General features: G+C 51.6%; 1 protein-coding gene across 8 annotated transcripts in view; it reads left to right on the forward strand.

Moving 5' to 3' along the window:
- The first annotated feature begins 538 nt into the window (after positions 1 to 538).
- The window catches only part of PHLDB1 (pleckstrin homology like domain family B member 1), a 109,512-nt gene continuing 89,735 nt past the window's right edge, over positions 539 to 20,315 (forward strand). For all 8 annotated transcript variants that reach the window (XM_030538286.1, XM_030538287.1, XM_030538290.1 and 5 more), the window contains exons 1-5: positions 539 to 604; positions 1,649 to 1,766; positions 7,267 to 7,356; positions 9,442 to 9,565; positions 12,920 to 13,090. In XM_030538286.1, the coding sequence (XP_030394146.1) occupies positions 1,698 to 1,766; positions 7,267 to 7,356; positions 9,442 to 9,565; positions 12,920 to 13,090 (454 nt within the window). In that variant the 5' untranslated portion in view covers positions 539 to 604; positions 1,649 to 1,697. The remainder of the gene's footprint in view (positions 605 to 1,648; positions 1,767 to 7,266; positions 7,357 to 9,441; positions 9,566 to 12,919; positions 13,091 to 20,315) is intronic.

Raw genomic sequence — 20,315 nt, forward strand, 5'->3', positions numbered from 1 at the left:
TTTGGCAGAGCTGTGGGGTGTGCAGGGGGGGAAGCCCAGGGCTGGAATAGCAAGGGTGCTGTTAGTCAGGACTGAGCGGCACCAGCTGAGCAAGATGGAAGTTCATTTTTGTGGGTGGCTTCTGTGCTCCCATCCTCCTTAGGCTGAGGTAAAGTCCTCCCCCTCGCTTCCCCTCCTACGCTCACCTCTTCCCTTCCTGGAAAGAACCAAGGTCTTTTTCTTAACTTTTAAAATAATTTTATGTAGGGATTTCTTTGGGAGACCTGAGCCCCATGGATGCTAGGGGAGGAGCAGGCAGGGGGTAGTGACCTCATGGGGAAGTGTGAGGGGTGAGCATGGTCTGTGCTGTTTGTGAAGGCTCTGGGGCTGCTTTTCTGGTAGTTGAGCCCGACCCTTTGGCATTTGCAGCCTGCGCCTTTTTTTGTGGCAGGAACAAGTGAAGTGTTTTGCAGGCTGCTGTGAGAGAAGAAAGGCTGCCTTGTTGCTGCCAGAGGTGGGGCACCCGGCTGAGCTGGCCCTCACTCCCTTGCTAGCATTCCTAGAACAGAGTCTGCTTGTGAAGGGCAGCAATCACCCTTCGTGCTGGGGCTTCCCAGGAGATGAGGTGAGAGGCTGGGATGGGGGGCATGGAGGAAGCATGAAATATGCCCTGAGGGGGGCTCCCCAATTCCTTATCTCCTTGCACTGGGGAGTTCCCTTTGGAGAGCCTTGGAGATAGCCAGGTCCATGGAGTGGCCAGTGGCTCCCACAAGGATTCCAACCGGGGCACTGGGATGGGGGAGATGGTACAAAATCTTTGTGGAGAGGTCTAGGGGATCAGTGTCTCCCTCCTGTGGAAAGCAGTTAAATCCCCTGTAAGGATTATAGCATCTCAATGGTAATAGGTCGGGGGAGGTGGCCTGCTAGGCTAGCATGAGAGCAGGAAACCTGGGCTTATCTTGTAGTTAGAGTGGGGTGGGAGAGGAATCAGAACTCCTGGATTCTATTCCTGGCTTAAAGAGGGGAGAGGAGTCTAGTGATTAAAGCTGAAGGGTGTGTATGGAGAGTCTGAGAGTCAGGACTCCTGGGTACTAGTGCTGACTCTGGGATAGGAGAGACACCTAATTGTTAGAGCTGGGGCAGCAAGTCTGGGAGACAGAACTCCTGGCTTCTATATCCTGCTCTGTTATAGGCTGCTGTGGTGACTCTTCCTCTCAGTGCTGGAGTTCCCCCATTTGTGAAGGGGGTACCTGCCTCACGGGAGCTGGGTGGGTTTGGTGCTGCCATGCCCAGATCGATGGAAGGTGCCAGAGCATGGCCCAGTGTGATGCTTGCCCCTCACCCCACACTGACTCTGTGGGTTTGGTTGGGATCCTGTGGCCTGCTGTGGTGGGAAGGGGTTAATCTCCAAGCATGATTCCATCCTGGCCTCCCTCTCTTCCTTTTCAAGAGTCCAGCCCCCTGCCTGCTTTTCCTCTGGCCCAACAGCAGCCAAGAGCTAGCAGCTGGCTGCAGCTGCTTTTGTGGGGAAGGTGCAGGGGTTGGGGAGAGGTTAGGGCTGTGGGCCCTGCTGGCCTGGCTCTCCCCGCTGGGGTCTCCTGCCTTGATGCGCCTGTCACCTCCCCAGGGAGCTCGCAGTACAGACTGTTCTCTACAACTTCTCCCACAGCTCAGCTAGGCCGCACCTCAAGGCCATGGTGTGAACAGAGCACAGGGACATGAACGCTCTGCCACTGAAGCTGGTGGTCAGTGCTTGGCCCAGTGCCAGGGTGAGGATCCAAGCGCAGGTAAGGTGCAGATCTTAAAACCACACTGTGGCTCGGGGTGTGGCATGTGTGTATTGGAGCAGGGGGATCACATAAACTTTAAGTCTAGCCCTTCCCAGTGCTCATGGGTCCAATGGGCTCCTTGTCCTGCCAACATCCGGGCTCAGACCCTGACTTGGGGCAGCTGGAGTCTAGGCCGAACGGGGGCTCCTGTAAACATCAGCGGTGGTTCTGGCCCAACAGATGGCTGGCACAGGCTCAGCTGCATGCTAGCGAGTGATGTCTGAGCAGGCAGGGGAGCAGGTCCTAGAGAGCTCCAAACCACTCCATTAATATGCTGTGTGGAAGCTGCATTTCCCCCTGCCCAACCCCATTACTGTGTCTCCTCCTCTGCCACCCCTGATCCCAGTGCCACATCTTTCCTCTACCCCCTTTCTCTGCCCCGAGTGCCACGGCCTGCAGGAAAGGTCCTGGCTGCACAGCCCACACAGGAAATCTCATCTAGCAGGTTGGAAACTCCTTTTGCAGCTGTGGGAAAGTGGCAGCAAATGGAGAGATGCCCTGGTGGTAATGAGCTAGTGCCCCCTCTCCAACTTGTTCGCGAAAACACACACCGGCCCTCTATACAGTAGGGGCTAGTCCTACCCCTCAGTAGCTATAGGCTTGTGCATGAGAATCAGGGAGTGAAGGGAAACGGCCCTGCATCACTGTCCAGACAGTGAGATGAGGGTCAGATGTGCTGAGCGTTGACAGCTTGTAGTGGCAGGAGCTCAACCGCTCTGACAGCCAGATCCACATATATTCTCCTGGCTCTAACCCCAGAGCCATCACTCAGCCTCATGTCCAGTGAGCTCCTTTTACAAATAATATTTCCAACTCAGCTCCTCCACTCCATACCCAGGGCCCAGCTTGGGGGAAGCCTGGCTTCCCTGGGTGTCAGTGGGGACTGCTATGAATTTTGGGCCTGAATGCCAATCTAGGCATTTCAGTTTGAATTCTGTCTGGTCTTACTTCCTGATGCTGTCCTCTTTCAGCTGCCTATTCCCGAGGGAGCCAGGGCCTTTACTGTGAGCTGATGGTTATTTTGTTCTTTCCCAGCCCTGGAGTCAAAACACTCTTTTTCCAGCCTTTCATTTTTTCCGCAGCATGTAATAGCTACGCGCTAGCTCCCACTCTTCCTGGCCAGGCTGTGTGCTCTCGCTCTGGGTATGGTTTGTGCTAACCACAGAACCTGCTTTCTTTGACAAAGTAGGGAAAAGATCTCTCCTTGCTGCACTGGTTGAAGCTTGAGGATCGGTGGGCTAGGATTGTCAGGGTATCCTGTAGATAGCTCTGTCTCTAGGGAGAGTAGGAGAAGCCCAGACTTTGCCCATCTGAGGGGGATGCGCTGGCATTTGTCCCAGAGGCTAGCCATGGGTTGTACATATGCTGTACAGAAGTGCGAATCACGGCTGCCTTCAGCTGGAACCAGAGGAGCACTGCATGCTGGGCTAGCACTGGTATTTTCCACTGGCCTAGGTGTTCTGATAGGTGAAGGCAGCACTGGGTCTCCATGAAGCCCATGAGCTGCAGTGATCCCAGGCTACACTAAGGCTTGTCTAGGCCCCCCCACACTACTGACCCATCTCCCACAAATGGCCTGTCTTCTGGATGGGATGTGGACTGAAGTCCTGGTCACTTGGGAGCAATAAAGTTCCCAGGACACTTTCCACAAGCCAGGGCATTGACTCTAGTGTCATGGCCAAAGCCCATCTTGGGTAATTATTCTCTACCAATCTGCCCGAGCCGTTTCAGTTGGATACAGATGGTTAATCCCATTCTGCCCTAACCTGTCATTGTGCTGGGTGTGGCAGCTGCCATGTTACAGCCATCTCTGGGGTGAATGTCAGTCCTGGGGAAGTGATGTTTCTGTAGAGCTCTGTGGGATCCTTCTATATGAAAAGTGATATGGGAATTTTCCCCCCTCTTCAGGGTCTGGCCAACAGAAAGAAAAGATCTGGGGACTGAATATGCATGTCTGGTGTGGTGAGACAGACTTCAATCCCCAGGGTCCTATAGGCCCTTGCAATGCATTAGACACAAGCATCTGTGAGATCTGAGTCCCAGTACGACCCAGGAGCAGCGCAACCCTGTTCTGGCTGTGTCTGTAATGGGTGGGCTACTGGATGTGTGACAGCAGAGACTAAACAATCTTTCCATGTACTCAGTGGCCCTGGCCCTTGGCAGGAAAGGCACAAGAAATGCCCAGCTGGCAAAGGTGAGCTGGTAGAGAACAGGGAGCCACCGCATCCTGGTGGGACTTTTGGAGTCGTTTTGATCAAGTTACCCCAGCCCATCCTGTTTTCTCTAATCCTGCTGGGGCCAATGCTAACCGGGGGACAGGTGAAGCAGGGCCAGGAAAGCTTCCTGGGGGTAACTGAGAGGAGAGTTCAGCGTGTTTTCCTGAAAGCATGTTGGGGCTCTTGGGAGTGTCGGTGGCTGCGTTCGTGAACATTTTTCTCCATTGGCAATGATAGGAGAAGGCTAAGTCGATGCTATCCCCTGCAATGCAGGCTTAGCCTGTAGATGGTGCACTGGTGTCACACAGTTTGGCCTGCTTTTAATGAGCCATATGTGACCTAGTTCTGCCTTAATACCAGCAAAATAACATTTTACAAAGAGCACAGGCCTGGTTGGGGAAGGAGGGGCCGGGCTGCCTCTTCCCCAGACAAATGCAACCAGCAACTCTATTTCCTCCCAGACACTCCCTCTGCAGTCCCGTTTGAGCCCTGCATTGCTGGGGGATTCAGTAGTCCAGTGCATCTTTCCAGCTCTGAATATCCTAGCACAATATTCTTCCACCCGAGTGATTTGTCTGCAGCTCCTTGGGGAAGGAGTGGTGGCTCCATCACTTGGGGTCTTAACACCAGACTGGCTAAAGAGCTAGTGCCTATATGATAGGGGAGCAGTGCGGCTCTTGCTGGGAAGCAGGGGCTGAAGGGTCCAGCAGATCCCAGCCTTCTCCGGAGCCTCTTAACCTTACTCTGAAGCACAATGATTCTTGCTAAAAGCGTAGGCTTCACTCCACCCTCATTGTCGACAGGGAGAATGTTAGTGCTTCACACTGTCTCAAAATAGTGGTTTTGGGACAGCTGCTAGGAACCCATGTGATACAATCTGCCCCCTGACCTGCACTCATACAACACAACGCTGGGAGCAGTCCCTATCATTGTGTTGTAATGTCACAAGCCACGTGGTCTGTAATGGGGAGGCAACAGAACCCAATGATCCACAGGCCAAATGGGGTGAGGTCTCTGCCCCACAAACTGTCCATCCTCAGATCTGCTCTGGGAGTGCTTAAAGCCCAGGCCAGCAAGGAGGGGGTTACTGCTGCCATCCTGCTGTAGGGTGACCCCAAGATGGAAGTGTGGGATTCATGGAGTAGGGGGTAAACTTGGGCTAAGCTAGCCCAAATGGTCTGAGCACCAGAGTGCAGGAAATCACTGGCTTGTGGGGTCAGTTTCCTCTCCAAGCTGCTTTATTTATTCCTGCAGGGACAGAAACCCTGGCCAGGATGGTAATGTAGGAGGAGCTGACATTGGGTTTCAGTTAGTCAGTTTATGTGTGTGTTTGCACATGCATGTAAATGAGGGGCATGTGCAGACATGCAGAGGGTCTGAGGAGCTGTGTGCACACATATGAATGTGAGGGGTTGCTAGTTCCCTAAGCAGCACCTGGGAGAGAGACTGGCTGGTGCATAACATTCCTGCTAACTAGTGGGGCGGGCTGCTGGGCAAGCATGGATGCGTTGTCATATGTGGTATGTGTACGTCTGTCTTCGTTAGTCTTTCCTTCCCTGCATCCCAGATGTTGGGTTTTTCCCTCAATGATTATTTAGTGATGTAGATTTTTAAAAATGAGGCTCTGCAAAGCTATTGTTCAGTTAAGACTCCCTCTTTTGTTCTGTGTTCTGTAGTTATGCCCTCTGTGTACAAATGTATGTTAGTGAATGTGTGTGAGAGAGAATATCTCTGGATGGATGGACAGAGAAATGTAATCTTGAGACAATTCCTGAGCATCTGGAACCAGGAATTTCGCAGAAAAGTATCTTCTTGCTATTAAATGTAATCCTTGCAACTGAGACATGGAACTGACCAGGGCACATGGTATGAGTTGGGCTCTTAGTTCAGGTGTCTTGGCCTCATTCTAACCCTGGGAAGTTGTCTGCTTCCCCCTATAGTTCCCTGAAGTTTCACTGGGAGAGAAGATTATTTTTCCTCTCCTGCCAGTCTGAGTGCTGTTAAAAAGTTGCTGTGCTGGAGAACTGGCTGACCTGTTCCCGTAGACCTCCCCTGACCAGCCTTGTGCAGGGTTCATGATGCTAACGTAGTTCATGTTTGTAAAGGTCTGGGAGATCCTTGGGTGAATGGTGAAAGATGGCCATGTATCCCATGCTCTGCACACGTTCTGTTGCATTCTACGCATAGGGGCTCTAAGTTACTGTGCTTTTTGGGTGTTTGTGCCACTCACTGTCATTTCGCATCAGCAGAGACCCTGTGGCAAGGTATGTTTGCAGAATTACTCAGTTCAGTTGGGGTCCAAGCCAGATGCCCCTGTGATCATTTCCCCATTGATTTGAGCAGGAGCAGGCAGAGAGGAAATGAGGCTCAGGGATTCTGTCATGCAAAGCCCAGCTGGTAGAAGATTATGAGGCCAGAAATTATGCCCCCTGGTGTCCAGCTCTCAGAGCTCCGAATGCTCAAGTGTCAGAGGGGTAGCTGTGTTAGTCTACACCTGTAAAAAGCAACAAAGAGTCCTGTGGCACCTTATAGACTAACAAATGTATTGGAGCATAAGCTTTCGTGTGCCATGCATCTGACGATGTGGGTATTCACCCACGAACACTTATGCTCCAATACATTCGTTAGTCTTTAAGGTGCCACAGGACTGTTTGTTGCTTTTTCCTAATGCTGTCTCTCTTTAGTACTGGGATTCATACACCTCACCCATTTCTAGAAGAAAATAATGCCAGTGCAGAAGCTGATTAAAAGCCTGGAAGCTGCTTGTGTCTATGGGTAGGTGGTTCAGGGAGCAGCAAGTACTTCAAGCTGGTTACAGTCATGAGCTCTGACAACCTGTGTGGACAGGTGGGTGTGATCCCCACTGTACAGATGGGGAAACTGAGGCCTGGAGCAGTGAGATGACTTGCCAAAGGTCAAGCTTGGAATAGAACTCGGACATCCTGATTGTCCATCCCCTGCTATAATCCCTAAATCACTCTCCTTTCATTGGTTAGGCCTAGATAATGGGGCCTCTCGATCACTCACCTGTGCTTGCTGGGCTGTTTTGAACTTTACTGTCAGCCTGTGACCTCATGTGTCTCATTGGTCCAACCTTCTGCATCCTCTGCTGGGGAAGGAGAGGTGTGTCTCTGCAGCATAGCCCCATGCACAGCGCTGGATTGGTTCTGTCATTGTATTCCTCTTACTGGAGGGCGCTCTCAAGTCCTAACACCCCCTCTGTGTTTCTGGTTCCTTCCCAGGAGAGTGCCAGGCTCATTGATGAAGTTGCCATGGAAGCTTCAAACAGGAATGTTACCAGTCCAACCCACAAAGTCCAAGCAATCATCCAGGTGAGTGTGTGCCGGGGTCACCTCCTCCAGCCAGTGCATCAGCACTGCTGCCTTGTGCTGGTGAGGGCAGACTGAGATAGCTTTGGGGGCTAATACCCTGTCCTTCCATCACCAGAGACTGGCACTGGGGTCACAAATGAGCAAAGGTTATTGGTCCTAGAGAGGGATTCAGGGATGATGCTGAGAGCACTGGCAATACAGGCTGCTTAGGTCCCCATAGTGGGGGGAAATCCAGCAGGAAATCAGGGCATCCAGAAAACCAAAGAGAGAGCAGCCCCAAGTGCTGGGAGATGGGCCTGGCAATCCCATGAGAGTATAGGGAAAGTATATTCCCTCTCCCAGGCCTGGGTCAGGCTTCATAAATGGCTCTGCTTCTGTTATGGGCCAGACCCCAATTCCAGATGGGGGTTGGGGGCACTGGTTCTAGATTGGGCAGTTCAGCATCCATGTAGTAGCACTTTGGCCCAGTTGACCCTAAAGGCTCCTGGAGGATCGTGTGGAGAGGGGACATGGGAACAGTTTGCCAGAGAGGAATTGTGGCCCCATCACAGTAAGAGGCTGTTGATGATTTATGGTCAGTGAGGCATGATCCCACCCCAGAGCTGGAGAATGGCATGGCTCTGTGCCACATCTCCCACCCTCCACTCCCTCCCAGAGCTCGACTCTGAAGGGTTATTGGTATTCTGAACAACCCCAGGACTAGGGTGTGGGTGACAGGCGCTGCCTTCTGCCGAGTGCCATTGAGCGTTTCCTCCCAATCCTATTATGGGATTGGCTGTAAATCCAGTTGGGCTAAATGGCTAGTACCTTGGATCCTGTTAAAAAGAACCTGAGCCCATGGAATCCCCCTTGCCCTGGGGCTGGGCTATTGTCACTTTTCATCCTTCTAGTCTCCGCTTCCCCAAGCTGCAGCACAGAGCAAAGATCACAGCCGGCCTGTCGTGAGATCTGGAGACATGGGGAAGGCCCAGAACCCTCAGACTCCGCATCTGAGGAGTCTGTTCCTCAGCTTGCTAACCCGCTGTCTGGAACCCACACAGGGCACTCTCTGTGCTCTGGGAAAAGGGCTGAGGGAGACACCCTCAGAATGTGGAGCCAGGGGCCCAGCAGGCTGTGCTTGTGGGTTTGTGTTTGTGTGTGCTTGCATCCGTATGGGGATGCATGTCCGTATGCATGCATATACATGTGTGTGCATGTAGCTGATGGGGTCTAAGTGAAGCCCGGTTGGATTCTGGTTTACGTGAAGTAGGGTCAGGGGCCAAGGGCAGTGAGGAGAGCCTTGCCCTGCTGGCTGCAGCCAGCCATTCTGTGAGACCTCCACTTCCGCTCTGCCCTGTCATAGAGAGCAGAAAGATATGGCGCCCATAAATATTTATGATCCATCTTTGCTGTGCAAAGTGGGAACGGAGAGAGAACGTATCTGAATCTGATTGTGGACAGGCTGCTGGGTAGGAGCCAGCCCTCAGCACAGACCCCATCTGTCTTCTTGTCCATCCATCCATTTACCAGCATGTTTCAGGGGCTAAAGCTGGCCTTGCTCCTCATTTCAGGGGTCTTGTTTGCACACTCGTGCCTGTGCCCCAGACATGTTCCAGCCTTGTCCCCATGGCTCCTTCCATCCCTGCTCTCTCTCTTCCCTTTCCCACATGTGGGGTGCTGCCAGTGCAAGAATCACCTCTTCTGCAGCAGCTGGTGCCATATCTACCTCACGATTTTTGTGTCTTGGTGCCAGACTGACAGCTCTGGAGTCCTCTGCTTACCTCCAGAATGGTCAGGGGCAAGGTCAGCATCCACAACATGGCCTGCACTAGAGGGATAAGAAGAGAGGATAGTCCCAATGGTCTGTTCAGCCCTTGACCTTTTTGCTGGCGCTGCCCGTAAGGGACCAACCTAATGGGGTGGTTTTTGTGCTGTGGATGCTGGTTCACCAGGAATTGACTGAGACTCACCAAACTCATTGCATTTCCTGCCAGGTGGAAAACCTCTCTGGCCCCCATCTAGGAAGGGCTCGGCCCAGCGACCTCTCCCCTGAGTTCAGGGATGAGCATATTCTAACCAGGGGTTCTGCTTTATCCTTACCTACAGAACAGTCCTCTGGACCTAATAGACATGGGCAAGGGGCTGAAGGTCCAGACCGACAAGCCACATCTGGTGAGCCTGGGCAGTGGCCGGCTCAGCACCGCCATCACCCTCCTGCCCCTAGGAGAGGGTAAGTTCCTCTTGCCCATCTGTGACAATGGGCTGAGGCTGATAGGGGTTAGGAGCTCACCTGGGGGAAGGGGTGTCACTTTTCCTGCTCTCCTGTGGCTGAGACTCACTGTGTAACTTACACTGGTTGGAGACCAACCATCACACCATGGGAAAGCCAGACTGTGTGGAGAGGGTGTGTTTGTAATGGATAGAAAAGGAGGCCTAGGGATTCCATTCCCAGCTGTGTTATAGACTCCCTGAGAGGCCTTGGGCAAGTCCCCTACACCCCAGTTTTCAAACTGGCTGTTAATTTTGAATGCCCCATTTTAGGAACCTTGGGCCTGATTCTAAGAAGTCATTAATTTGGGGGGGTCCAACTGGAAACCCTAGGGCCTGACTTTCAGGGGTGCTGAGCACACGCAAGCTTCCAGTCATGTCAGCTAGAGTTGTGGGTGCTTAGCACCCCTGGAAGTCATCCCCTAGGGGTCTTCAGTTGGGCCCCCCAAATTAGTGACCACTTCTGAGTATCTTAGCCTGCCCTCTTCCATCCCCGTTGCTAAACGGAGCTAATATTCCTGTCCTGTCCCAGTATCTGATGTGGACCTGCCTGTCTGCCTGGATTGTAGGGTATAGTTAGTGGAAGATTATATGATGCTTTTGGAGCCCAGATGAGAGGCAAAAGACAGGGCTATTGATGGCCTGGCACGCAAGATGCTGCTGCACTGCACTTGCCTTCTGCCACACTCGATGCACAGACCGAAGGTGATATGTTACCTGTGTGATTCCTCTGCTCTTGCTAACTACTGTCAGTGTTGGCCTGACTGCTGCTGCCAGCCATGTCCTTGCCCCCGCCCTTCTCCTCCAGGTGTGTGGGCTTTGCTGTGATCCACTTTTGTGTGGCTGTAACTTTCTGCAGGGTTCTGAGAGAGCCCCACTAAACTAGCCACATCTAGATGCTGAATGTGGGATCCGGAACCTGGGTTAATCTCTCTGAAAATGGGGATGGGGAGGCACAGTCTGGATCTGGCTAGGATATCCAGAGCCCCTGGGGAGTAGGCACATTAAGTCCCACCCATCTTCAGTCCCAGCAATGGGAGCTGGTGCTGCCACACCCTCTCATCTTGCAGGGACTTAGGTTGACATCTACATTGATGTTCCTGGTTTATGTGAGCTCAGCAGCCCAGAGCCAGATGGAACCAGCATCCCAGCGAGAGCTGGGCTGGCAATGGGATTCAGATCCAGCCTTGGCTCCCAAGAATGGAGGGAGTGAGAGGCACATAGGGCAGCTGTTCCTTCCCTCCTGACAGTGAGTGGCTAGCTCAATTTTGTGGCTCTCAGAGGCACTGGAAGCTCCTGAAAAGTTTTAGTCCCCAATAACATCCCGCCACCCCTGGCAGCCCCTGTGAATGGCCCTGCTATAGGGACAAGCACATGATGATCAGAATCCAGTTGTGCCTCCCCATCCCTGAGCCACTTGCCCCCTGCCTCTCAGTTTAGGATCAGAGACTCCAGCTCCTTCATGGCTCAACCCCTCCAAATGTCAGCCCTTCTCTAGCAGTTGGTGTTGGGAAGCGAGCCTTAGGCATGCATCTGTGTCCAATAATTGTTATCAAGGCCACAGTGCAGTCTCAGATTAAAGATCAGATTAAAAACTGGAGAGAAGCAAGAACCACGCTTTTCCTGGAGACATTGCTGTTAGCAACCTGTCTGCCTCCTTGGCTTGAGAGGCAGGGAGCTGCCAGGTCTACTCCCTGTGGAGATGTCCAGGATCTTGCTGGGAAGGATTTACCTGTGCACACGTGACATGCCCACACACCAGCCCAAGGCACAGATCGTACCGAGCCCCCTGCACTTCAGACAGGGAGTGTGCTTCCTCCACCGGGGAGGGAAGGGGAGCAGAGCGTAGCTGCTTCTTGGGCCATGGACTTGTACTTAGTGAGTCTTACTTTTGGACACATAGTCAGCAAGGCCCTGAGAGTGTGAAATGGGTGGGAGCTGAGGGTAGGTGGGGGGGCCTAGCCAAGAGCTTGGGGTCTGTTCAGCACCGAATCAACAGAGGAAGCTGCTAGCGATAATTGGATCAAAGGAGAGTGAGAGTTGCCTGCCCAAGGAGACAGCTGGAGATTGGGATTGCGGTGGGATGGGGGGAAGAAGAGGTAGAGGAGCCATGGGAACTTGCCTGTCTGATCAGAGAGAGTGAAGGAGATAGGAACAGGAGGAGGAACCTGGGGGCACAGTGGTTAGTGTGAAACAGGATTAATCATCACTAGCCTCCTCCTGCCTCTTCTGCTGCATCTTTGCTTGGGTTCATGTTCCTAGAAGGGACAAGACTGGGATGTGTGGGTTGCTTTTTGGGGGTGTCTGACCACCTACATTTAGCTGTCTGTTGTCTGTGCCCAAGTGGCCCCATGTCTTCCCAGCAGCTAATATGCTGAGACCTGTAGGGTGAGTTTCTGTCAGGGAGCCAGGGAACACCATGATCAATAGCAGCCCTGATAAAAGCCCCAAGGAGCATGGGCTCTCACCTGAGGACCTGCAAGGTCCCATCTCTCTGGCCTGGCGTTTGCAGTCTGGGCCACAAACAGGAGCCCAGTGCTAATCTCTGCAGCCAAGGAGAGAGCAGCACTGTGCTGGGCCCTGCAACACTGTCCAGATCTTCCATTGTGGAAGGACTCCCCTCTCCTCTGAAGTATGAAGCAGCCTTGTTTCTCCAAGTGCTGCAGAGTGCTGGGGCAGGAGGGACAAATCAGCACTGCCACACACCCTGTGGGTGCAGACTGCCCTGCCTTTGGAGCTTTAAGAGTCAGCCTGGCCTAGAGGAAAGAGCACAGGACTTCTGATCCCATGTCATGCACCTGTATGAGGGGCTTGTACCCCCATTTCCTGAGGTGGTGTGTGGGGGAATCAGTGGCTGTTGGTGGTTTGTGTGTGTGTGCAGAGAGCGATGGGTACAGGAGCTGGGAGAGGCTGTTTTAGTCCCTCTCTCGGGGACCCACCAGTGTCTAAAACTTGGTGGCTTAATGCCTAGGCCTGCACTTGCTGTGCAGCATCAGGACAGGACCTGCCCTCAGCCCTGGCTGCACTCCCATTATTCCACAGAATTATGTCGTCCCCCCCACTTCCCAGTTCAGGAGCTCCTCTGGGCAAAAACTACAGAGGCTGCTTCCTGCCCAGCCCTCACCTTCCTATCACATGGTGCCCACGCAGGGTGGGGTGCACACCAAGTGGAGTTTTGGCACCAATAATACAGGGTGAGTGGTCCCCTCTCAGCCTCTGTAAATGGGGGTGCTTCACCTGCTTTGGCCTCCCATCCCATGCACATGATCTCCTTGTTATGTCCCAAGGAGCATTAAGCAGATGTTTCTCCTTGCAGGGAGGACCATGATTGGCTCAGCCGCTAAGGACATTGTTCTGCAGGGAGCTGGGTTGGCCTCTGAGCACTGCTACATTGAGAACGTTTGTGGGACCCTCACCCTGCATCCCTGCGGGAATGCCTGTGCCGTTGATGGCCTGCAGGTTAAGCAGCCCACTCGCCTGACCCAAGGTAAGGTGCCTACCCTTGGGCATCAAGGCTGGTTGTGGTGGGAGCAATGCATGAGAGGACACTCCTGACCACTCAACTAGCTCCAGGCCTGGGCTCCTCAGTCCCCAAAGATTGGTGATGTTTGGGTCAAGTTCTGGCTTTCCTAGCTTTGTAAGGTGGATCCTGACTTCCTCTGACTTTGGATATGTTTGGAGCCAGCTTCAGGTCTGCAGCTAGGGTTACATCTTTGCCTTGGAGCTGGGTGAATCATACCCTCACCTGCTCTCAGGAGAAATAATTGGGCTTGAGAGAGTGCCCAGTGCAACTTAGCCCAGCCTCACCGAGTTTTACAGAAGCTTTATTGAGCTGGGACTGGCTTCAGGGTGAACTTGGCTTGTGTTTTCAGCCACTCACTGCTTTCAGTGGAACTCGAACCCCAGCCCTGGGTGCAGGCCCAGCGCTAGTGGTGACTGCTAATTAGGTGAAGCCCAGTTCCAGTAACTATCCTGTTGGGGTGCTGGGTTAGTGAGGGTATCCCACCAGGCTTGGTTAGTGTGCAGGTGGCATGTGGTTCTGATTGTGCAGCTTCATTTGAATCCTGGCTGCACAGAGATTCCTCCTCCCCATCCCTCTTCCTGAAGGAGCCCCCAATATTTGCTGTAAGTTTGGAGTCTCCTTTATATTTTAGCCGTTGAGTGCTCTGATGCAGCTGGAGGGATCTGTGTTTGCCTCCCTGGTTATGTCTACACAGCAAATGAAAATCCACAGCTGGCCCATGCCAGCTGACTTCGGTTCACGGGGCTTGGACTCTGGGGCTGTTTCCTTGCTGTGTAGACTTCTGGGATCAGGCTGGAGCCTGGGCTTTAGGACTCTGTGAGGTGAGAGGGTCTGAGCCCGGAAGTCTACATAGCAATGAAAAAGCCCCACAGCCCGAGCCCTGCAAGCCTGAGTTGGCTGGCATGGACCAATTGCAGGTTTTTCTTTGCTGTGTAGACATACTCCCTGTCACCTTGATGAGGGCCAGTTCTCCTTAACATCTCACTGTCTCTTCCCCTTGGAAAGGGCCCATGTGCCCAGGGGATGATGCTACAGATCCTTCTTGCCAGTGGTTAATTGGAATTTTCCAGGCTTGTATTTCTGAAGAAGTTTCTGGTCCTTCTTGCCTTGTTAGCATGGGTGTGTGCAGTTCCAGAGCAAGGAAGGTTGGCCATTGTGGAAATGCAAGACTCCCAGCCTGCCTCCCCATCCTCTCAGCCGTCTAGGGCTCCACGGAGGGCAAGGACAGCACAGGCAGCTCTGCTGACGGGAATTTCTTTAGCAGCAATAATCCTTTATAGAACCTCAGTGTGACTCACTGGTCAAGCTTGTGCTGTGTCCTCTTCTATTAGCAGTTGCACTAGAGGGTAACTGCCTATTACTGGCAGCAGCTAGTGGGATTACTCCTTTAGTTTATGTGGTCAGGGTGCTGAAGAAGACCCTGCTACAGGCTCAAGCAGGGAGCTATCATCATTTGAGAGGTCAGTCTTTCTGGCCCTAAATAAGGGCTGTAAAGAGGAGAGAGTGCTAGACTGTCTTGGGGGGAAGCCAAACTTGGAACTAAGATGAGGGGTGGATGGGGACAGGTGTGACCCATCCTGTATCCTCAGTTTGTCTACTAGAAGCAGGTTTGGGCTAGAATCCCTGGGAGCTGGAAGCATGGCATGGACTAGTCCTGTTGGCCCATTGCCACACAATGCTGTCATGCATCGTTCTTAAAAAGAGATGCCTTCTGAAATTCTTTGCACCAGGTCACGGATTGTGCTGGAAAAGGCTCTCTGCTCACCTGTGCCTCAGTTCCTTGCTAGCCCATGGAGAAGTATGCTGCTTTAGGGGAGCTGCCATGCACTTTGCCGAGTAATCTGGTGTTAAGGTCTCTGGCACAAAACACAGAATCCAGCTCCCCCTCTCTGATGCACAGTTTACACTGTCAAATATCAAAGGTGCATCCTGAGCCATCTTCTGACAGCTGCAGAAAGCAGAGGCGGGATCAGCTGCCAGGAGTTTACTAGAGCGTCTAATAATGGTTGGGCTTGTTTGAGGCAGAAAGAGGGGAATTTAGAGTTGATTGTTTTAAAAGAACCAACCGTCTGACAAACAAACAAGGCTTTTTAATCCAGATGCCTCCTTTTCATTTAATTATTTCAGCTTCTGGGTTCAGCTTTCCTGGGCCATTTCCCAGGCTGTCCCCTTCCCCATGTATCCTTAAAAATATCAGTGTGCGTGACTCACTCCCTCTCTGATGTACTTCCTGTTGGTTTCATTTACCATAACTGTGCTCCCTCATTTCCTTGCCCCTTCCATTTGCCCGTGGCTGAAATTTGCGTGGTTTGGACTTGAAGCTCTTTGAGGCAGGGTCCCTGTCTCTCTGCTTGGCCCTTTACAGAACTTGCGGGGGAGGGGGGGCACGTGTGGGATTGTCAATGTTAACAGGCCTTCTTGTTGGGGTCATTCTAGAACTTTGATTGCCAAGGTAAATGTGCTGCAGTGGCATCGTTCTAGAGCTTGAGTTGCCATAGAAATGAGCTGCAGGCTTGTAACTGTTATGGCCAGCTGGTGGCATCTGCTCCGGGAGGGGGCACTGAACACTGAAGAGGAACAAAGAGGCATGAGCCTTGCTCCACCTGGAGAAAATCCCAGCCTAGGGGAAATGATGCCGTGTGGCCTCTGGAGTCACAGGTACCATAAGTGTTATGGGATAGCTGAGAGCCAGACCTTCTTTCTCCCAATGGCTCTTAACAGAGGAGCACAGCATTTGCCAGAACAAATCTGAGCTAGCCTTGATTCCTCTGCCTGCCACACTGGATCAGTCCATATGGCTGGGTGTCCTGGATCCTCATGCAATGCTTCAGAGGAGGCTGAAACATCCTATCAGATGCCTGGCCAGTTGTGCTGAGCTGCATGTGGAGTGTGATATCTTGGCTCAGCTCAAGACACTGCTGGAGACGGGATACTGGACTAGAAAGACCATAGTTCTGATCCTGTCTGATAATTCTGATGGCCATTGGGCTGTGAGGTGGAGCTAGCCTCGTGTGAGGGATAGTCTGAGCTGACAACCACCTCAGACCTGTGTCTCCAGTAAGGTGTTTGGTGAGGTAGTGGATGGGGCGACACACCTCTCTGCTGGCAGTGTTTGCTTAGCTGTATTGTACCTACTCCTCATGTGCTCCAGCGTGGGCTGGCTTTGTAACGCATGGCACAGCTGGCCAGCCTCCTGTCAGGCCCCTCATCTCCCTCTCAGTACAACTGGGGACATAATCCTCACCCATCCAGCAAGACTGTCTGTGATGTAAGCTCCTTTGTTAAACTGTCTGCTGTCTGTACCCAGCAGGGAAGGAGCAAAGTCTGTGCTGCCACCGATTGGGCCTGTTGTCCCAGATGGAAACACCACATGCTCCCATCTAGCTGATGTGGTGTCTTGTACCCATTGACCTTGATTTGTAGCACAATACTGGGTGCAAAGCAGATTGTATGTGACTTTTTCTAGCAGTTATCACAGGGAATGGGGAACCAGGAATCCTGGGTTCTACGCCTGATTCTGTTGCTGACTTACTGTCTTGGGCCCTCTCTGTGCCTCAGTTTCCCCACTTAGAAAGGGGTACAGTGACACTGGCCCTGCTTTGTAAAGTTCTTTGAGGCCCTGGCAGAAATGCTAGTGTTAGTTATCCGAGATTCCCCAAGGCACTGAGTCTGCAAGCCCACAGATCTGATGACCTCTTTGTTCAGTGGAAGGAGCAGGGGAGTGGGAGTAAGGACTCCTGGGTTCTTTTGTTCTTGGCTCTGCTATTGGTGCTCTTGGCTTGACCTCTCTGCCCTGATTTGTATCTGTGAAATGGAGATACCAGCTCCCAGCCTCATAGGGGAGGGGAGGCTGAGCCATCTGCAGTAGGCTTTAAAAGTGCTGAGGGTTGGATATTGCTGAAGTCAAACTGGGATGAAATGGTAATCCTCACACGCTCAGATTTCCTATGGGCGATAATAGGCCCTAAAATATGTGCAGAGGACTCTGCCTTTCTGTACAGGCTGCCCTGCTGGGGATTTAGTGCTTGCTATGCCTCATAAATAAACCTCCAATTTAGCTGTAAATGACACATTCAGCCTTAATACTTCATGGCTGAATGACGTCTTTTACAGCACTGGCCCTGGTGTTACCAGAGGAGTCAGCCTAGTTACAGCTGTAGCAGTTACAATGTTGCTGTTTGTGATAAAGCAGCTGCATAGAGCTGCAGGGAAGAGGGGAAATGGGGGGGCACAGGGAATATTTGTGTTTGTTTTTTGCTTAAATGTTTCTTAGTATACTTGCATTTGGTGACCTGTTTGGTTCCTAATTGACATTTCTGCCACAGGACAAGTGCAGTTCATTGCAATCAACCATGATAGGATTAAAATTCAAAATAATCTGGACAAACTGGAAACATGGTCTGAAGTAAATAGGATGAAATTCAACAAAGACAAATGCAAAGTGCTCCACATAGGAAGGAATAATACAGAAATGGGAAATGACTGCCTAGGAAGGAGCACAGCAGAAGGGTATCTGGGGGTCATAGTGGACCATAAGCTAAATATGAGTCACCCATGTAACACTGTTGCAAAAAAAGCAAACATCATTCTGGGATGTATTAACAGGAGTGTTGTAAGAAAGACACGAGAAGTAATTCTTCCATTCTACTCCATGCTGATTAGGCCTCAACTGGAGTAGTGTGTCCAGTTCTGGGTGCCACATTTGAGGAGAGATGTGCACAGATTGGAGAAAGTCCAGAGAAGAGCAACAAAAATGATTAAAGGCCTATGAGGGAATATTGAAAAAAAATGGGTTTGTTTAATCTGGAAAAGAGAAGACTGAGAGGGAACATAACAGTTTAAGTACATGAAAGGTTATTACAAGGAGGAGGGAAAAGAATTATTCTTAACCTCTTAGGATAGGACAAGAAGTAATGGGTTTAAAGTGCAGCAAAGGATATTTAGGTTGGACATTAGGAAAAACTTCCTAACTGTCGAGGTGGTTAAGCACTGGAATAAATTGCCTAGGGAGGTTGTGCAATCTCCATCACTGGCAATTTTTAAGAGCAGGTCAGACAAACACCTGTCAGGAATGGTCTGGATAATACTTAATCCTGCCATGAGTGTCTCTTGAGGTCCCTTCCAGTCTTATGGTTCTATGATTCTATCTCAGGATAGGAATGGTCGGGAGCGTAATAGATCAGGACTGAGGGGCACCAGCAGAGCTGTATGAGGTGGGGAGCTCATGGCTGAGATAACGGGTGCACCTGTTGGTTGGGACAGAAGGGCATTGGCAGAGCTGGGGGTGGGGGAATCCCAGATCTGGGATAGCAGTGGGGCTGTAGATTGGGATTGAGAGGCACTGTCAGAGGTGATATGGGAGAGAGCCCAGAAGAGGAATAGCAGGGGGCTGTGAGTTGGGATTGAAGGACATTAGCAGAGCTGGGTGACAGAATCCTTCACTGTGTCTTGGTCTAACCCAAGGGTTCTCAAACTGGGGGTTGTGACCCCGTGGGGGGTCGCGAGCTGTCAGCCTCCACCCCCAAACCATGCTTCACCTCCAGCATTTATTATAATGTTAAATATAAAAATGTTTTTAATTTATAAGGGGGATCGCACTCAGAGGCTTGCTGTGTGAAAGGGGTCACCAGGACAGAACTTTGAGAACCACTGGTGTAACCTCTCTCAGGACATGCAAGAGGGGAAACCCTAGTAGTGACTGGCAGCACTGTGCAGACCCACTCCTCACAATGCTGGTTCTTGAAGTCTCTATTTGCAGGAATCTGACTTCTGCAGAGCATCTGAACACAGCCTGACTGCTCCCAGGAAGCATGGTCAGTGAAAGTTCTTTGCCTTACTAATGAAACCCCAGGGACAGGCTAAATCAGATTTGTCTCTGAGTCTAACATATACCCTCTAAATTGAGGATTCCTCCTAGCTACAATCAGTATAAACAGACTTGTTCTCACACCCCACTGCTCCTTCTCTGTGCTTGTCTGGGAAGTCCATGCATGAGAGAGTGAGATCCCAAGACCCAACACATCCTCACACTCTCTGCCCAAGGGCAGATAGAACAATATACATGCATACCACTGTGCACTGGCCCACAGGCAGTCTAGACAGATGCAGACAGACACGTGTGGACACATGAATGTTTGACTGCCACCTATGCCCATTGGTTGCATTTCTTTGGGTTGTATCTCACAGCTGAGCAGTGACGTGATCCCAGTATGTGCTGGCTGCCGTAAGTGAAGCCCAAAACATGCTCTGTGCAGCGGCACCGCGGGCTATTATTAAGGTGTCATCATTTTGCTGTATGGTATCCAGGGGAAGGGATCAATTCAGTTAATGATAGTGCAGTAGACAGACAGTCTGGTACAGACCTTCAAGAGTGGCGGAGGAGAATTTCTCCAGACCTGACCCTTCCCTCCCCCAGTCCCACTGTTGCTTCCTGTAACTCCTTCTGCCCCACTCCTGGTAGTGCCTGGCAGCCTCTCCCAGATGCTCCTGTGCAAGGCTGGCAGGTAGGCTATTGTCCTCTGATACCTTCCCTTTCCAGAGCCTTCACACTTGGGGAGATTTCTGAAGGGAGAAACTCTTGAATGGAGACAGGTGATGGATTTGGGCTTGTTCAGAACATTGTCATGAGTGTGTTGCCCTGGAAGCTATCTATCCTGGTGAGAGGTAAAATCACCCATTGTTTTGCTTATGACATCAGCTTCTTATCTGGATGGATGCAACCAGTAGAGAAATGAGGGCAGGCTGGGTTGTCGGGGTGGGAGAGCCCAGGATGCTGGAGGTGGGCACCATCCCAGCAAACCTTGCTGCCACTTGCATTCTGCTCTATTTGATGAGATTGGCAATGACAAGCTTCCTTGGGTGCCAGATCCTTCTTCCAGCCCCTGTCACAAGAGGGTTCCCTATTAGAAAGGGTAAGTATTTAACTTCTTTTTCCAGGGGAGCAGGGGAACTGAGGAAGGCTGGGGACTTCATTGTGCCCTTCCTTTCTGTTTTTACTTCTTTCCCCCTCTCTGCCTGAATTATCCAGCCCTGGGAGGCACTGTGACTTAGTGCACAAGATATCAGACTGGGAGTCTATTCCTCACTCTGTCACGGATTTGCTGTGAAACCTTGGGCGAGTCATTTAACCTCAGTGTTTGCCTGTCAGTAAAATGGAGGTGATAAATGGCTTTGACAGCCATTAACTGGA

Source organism: Gopherus evgoodei, chromosome 19 (genome assembly GCF_007399415.2).
Source record: "Gopherus evgoodei ecotype Sinaloan lineage chromosome 19, rGopEvg1_v1.p, whole genome shotgun sequence".
Taxonomy (NCBI): Eukaryota; Metazoa; Chordata; order Testudines; family Testudinidae; genus Gopherus; species Gopherus evgoodei.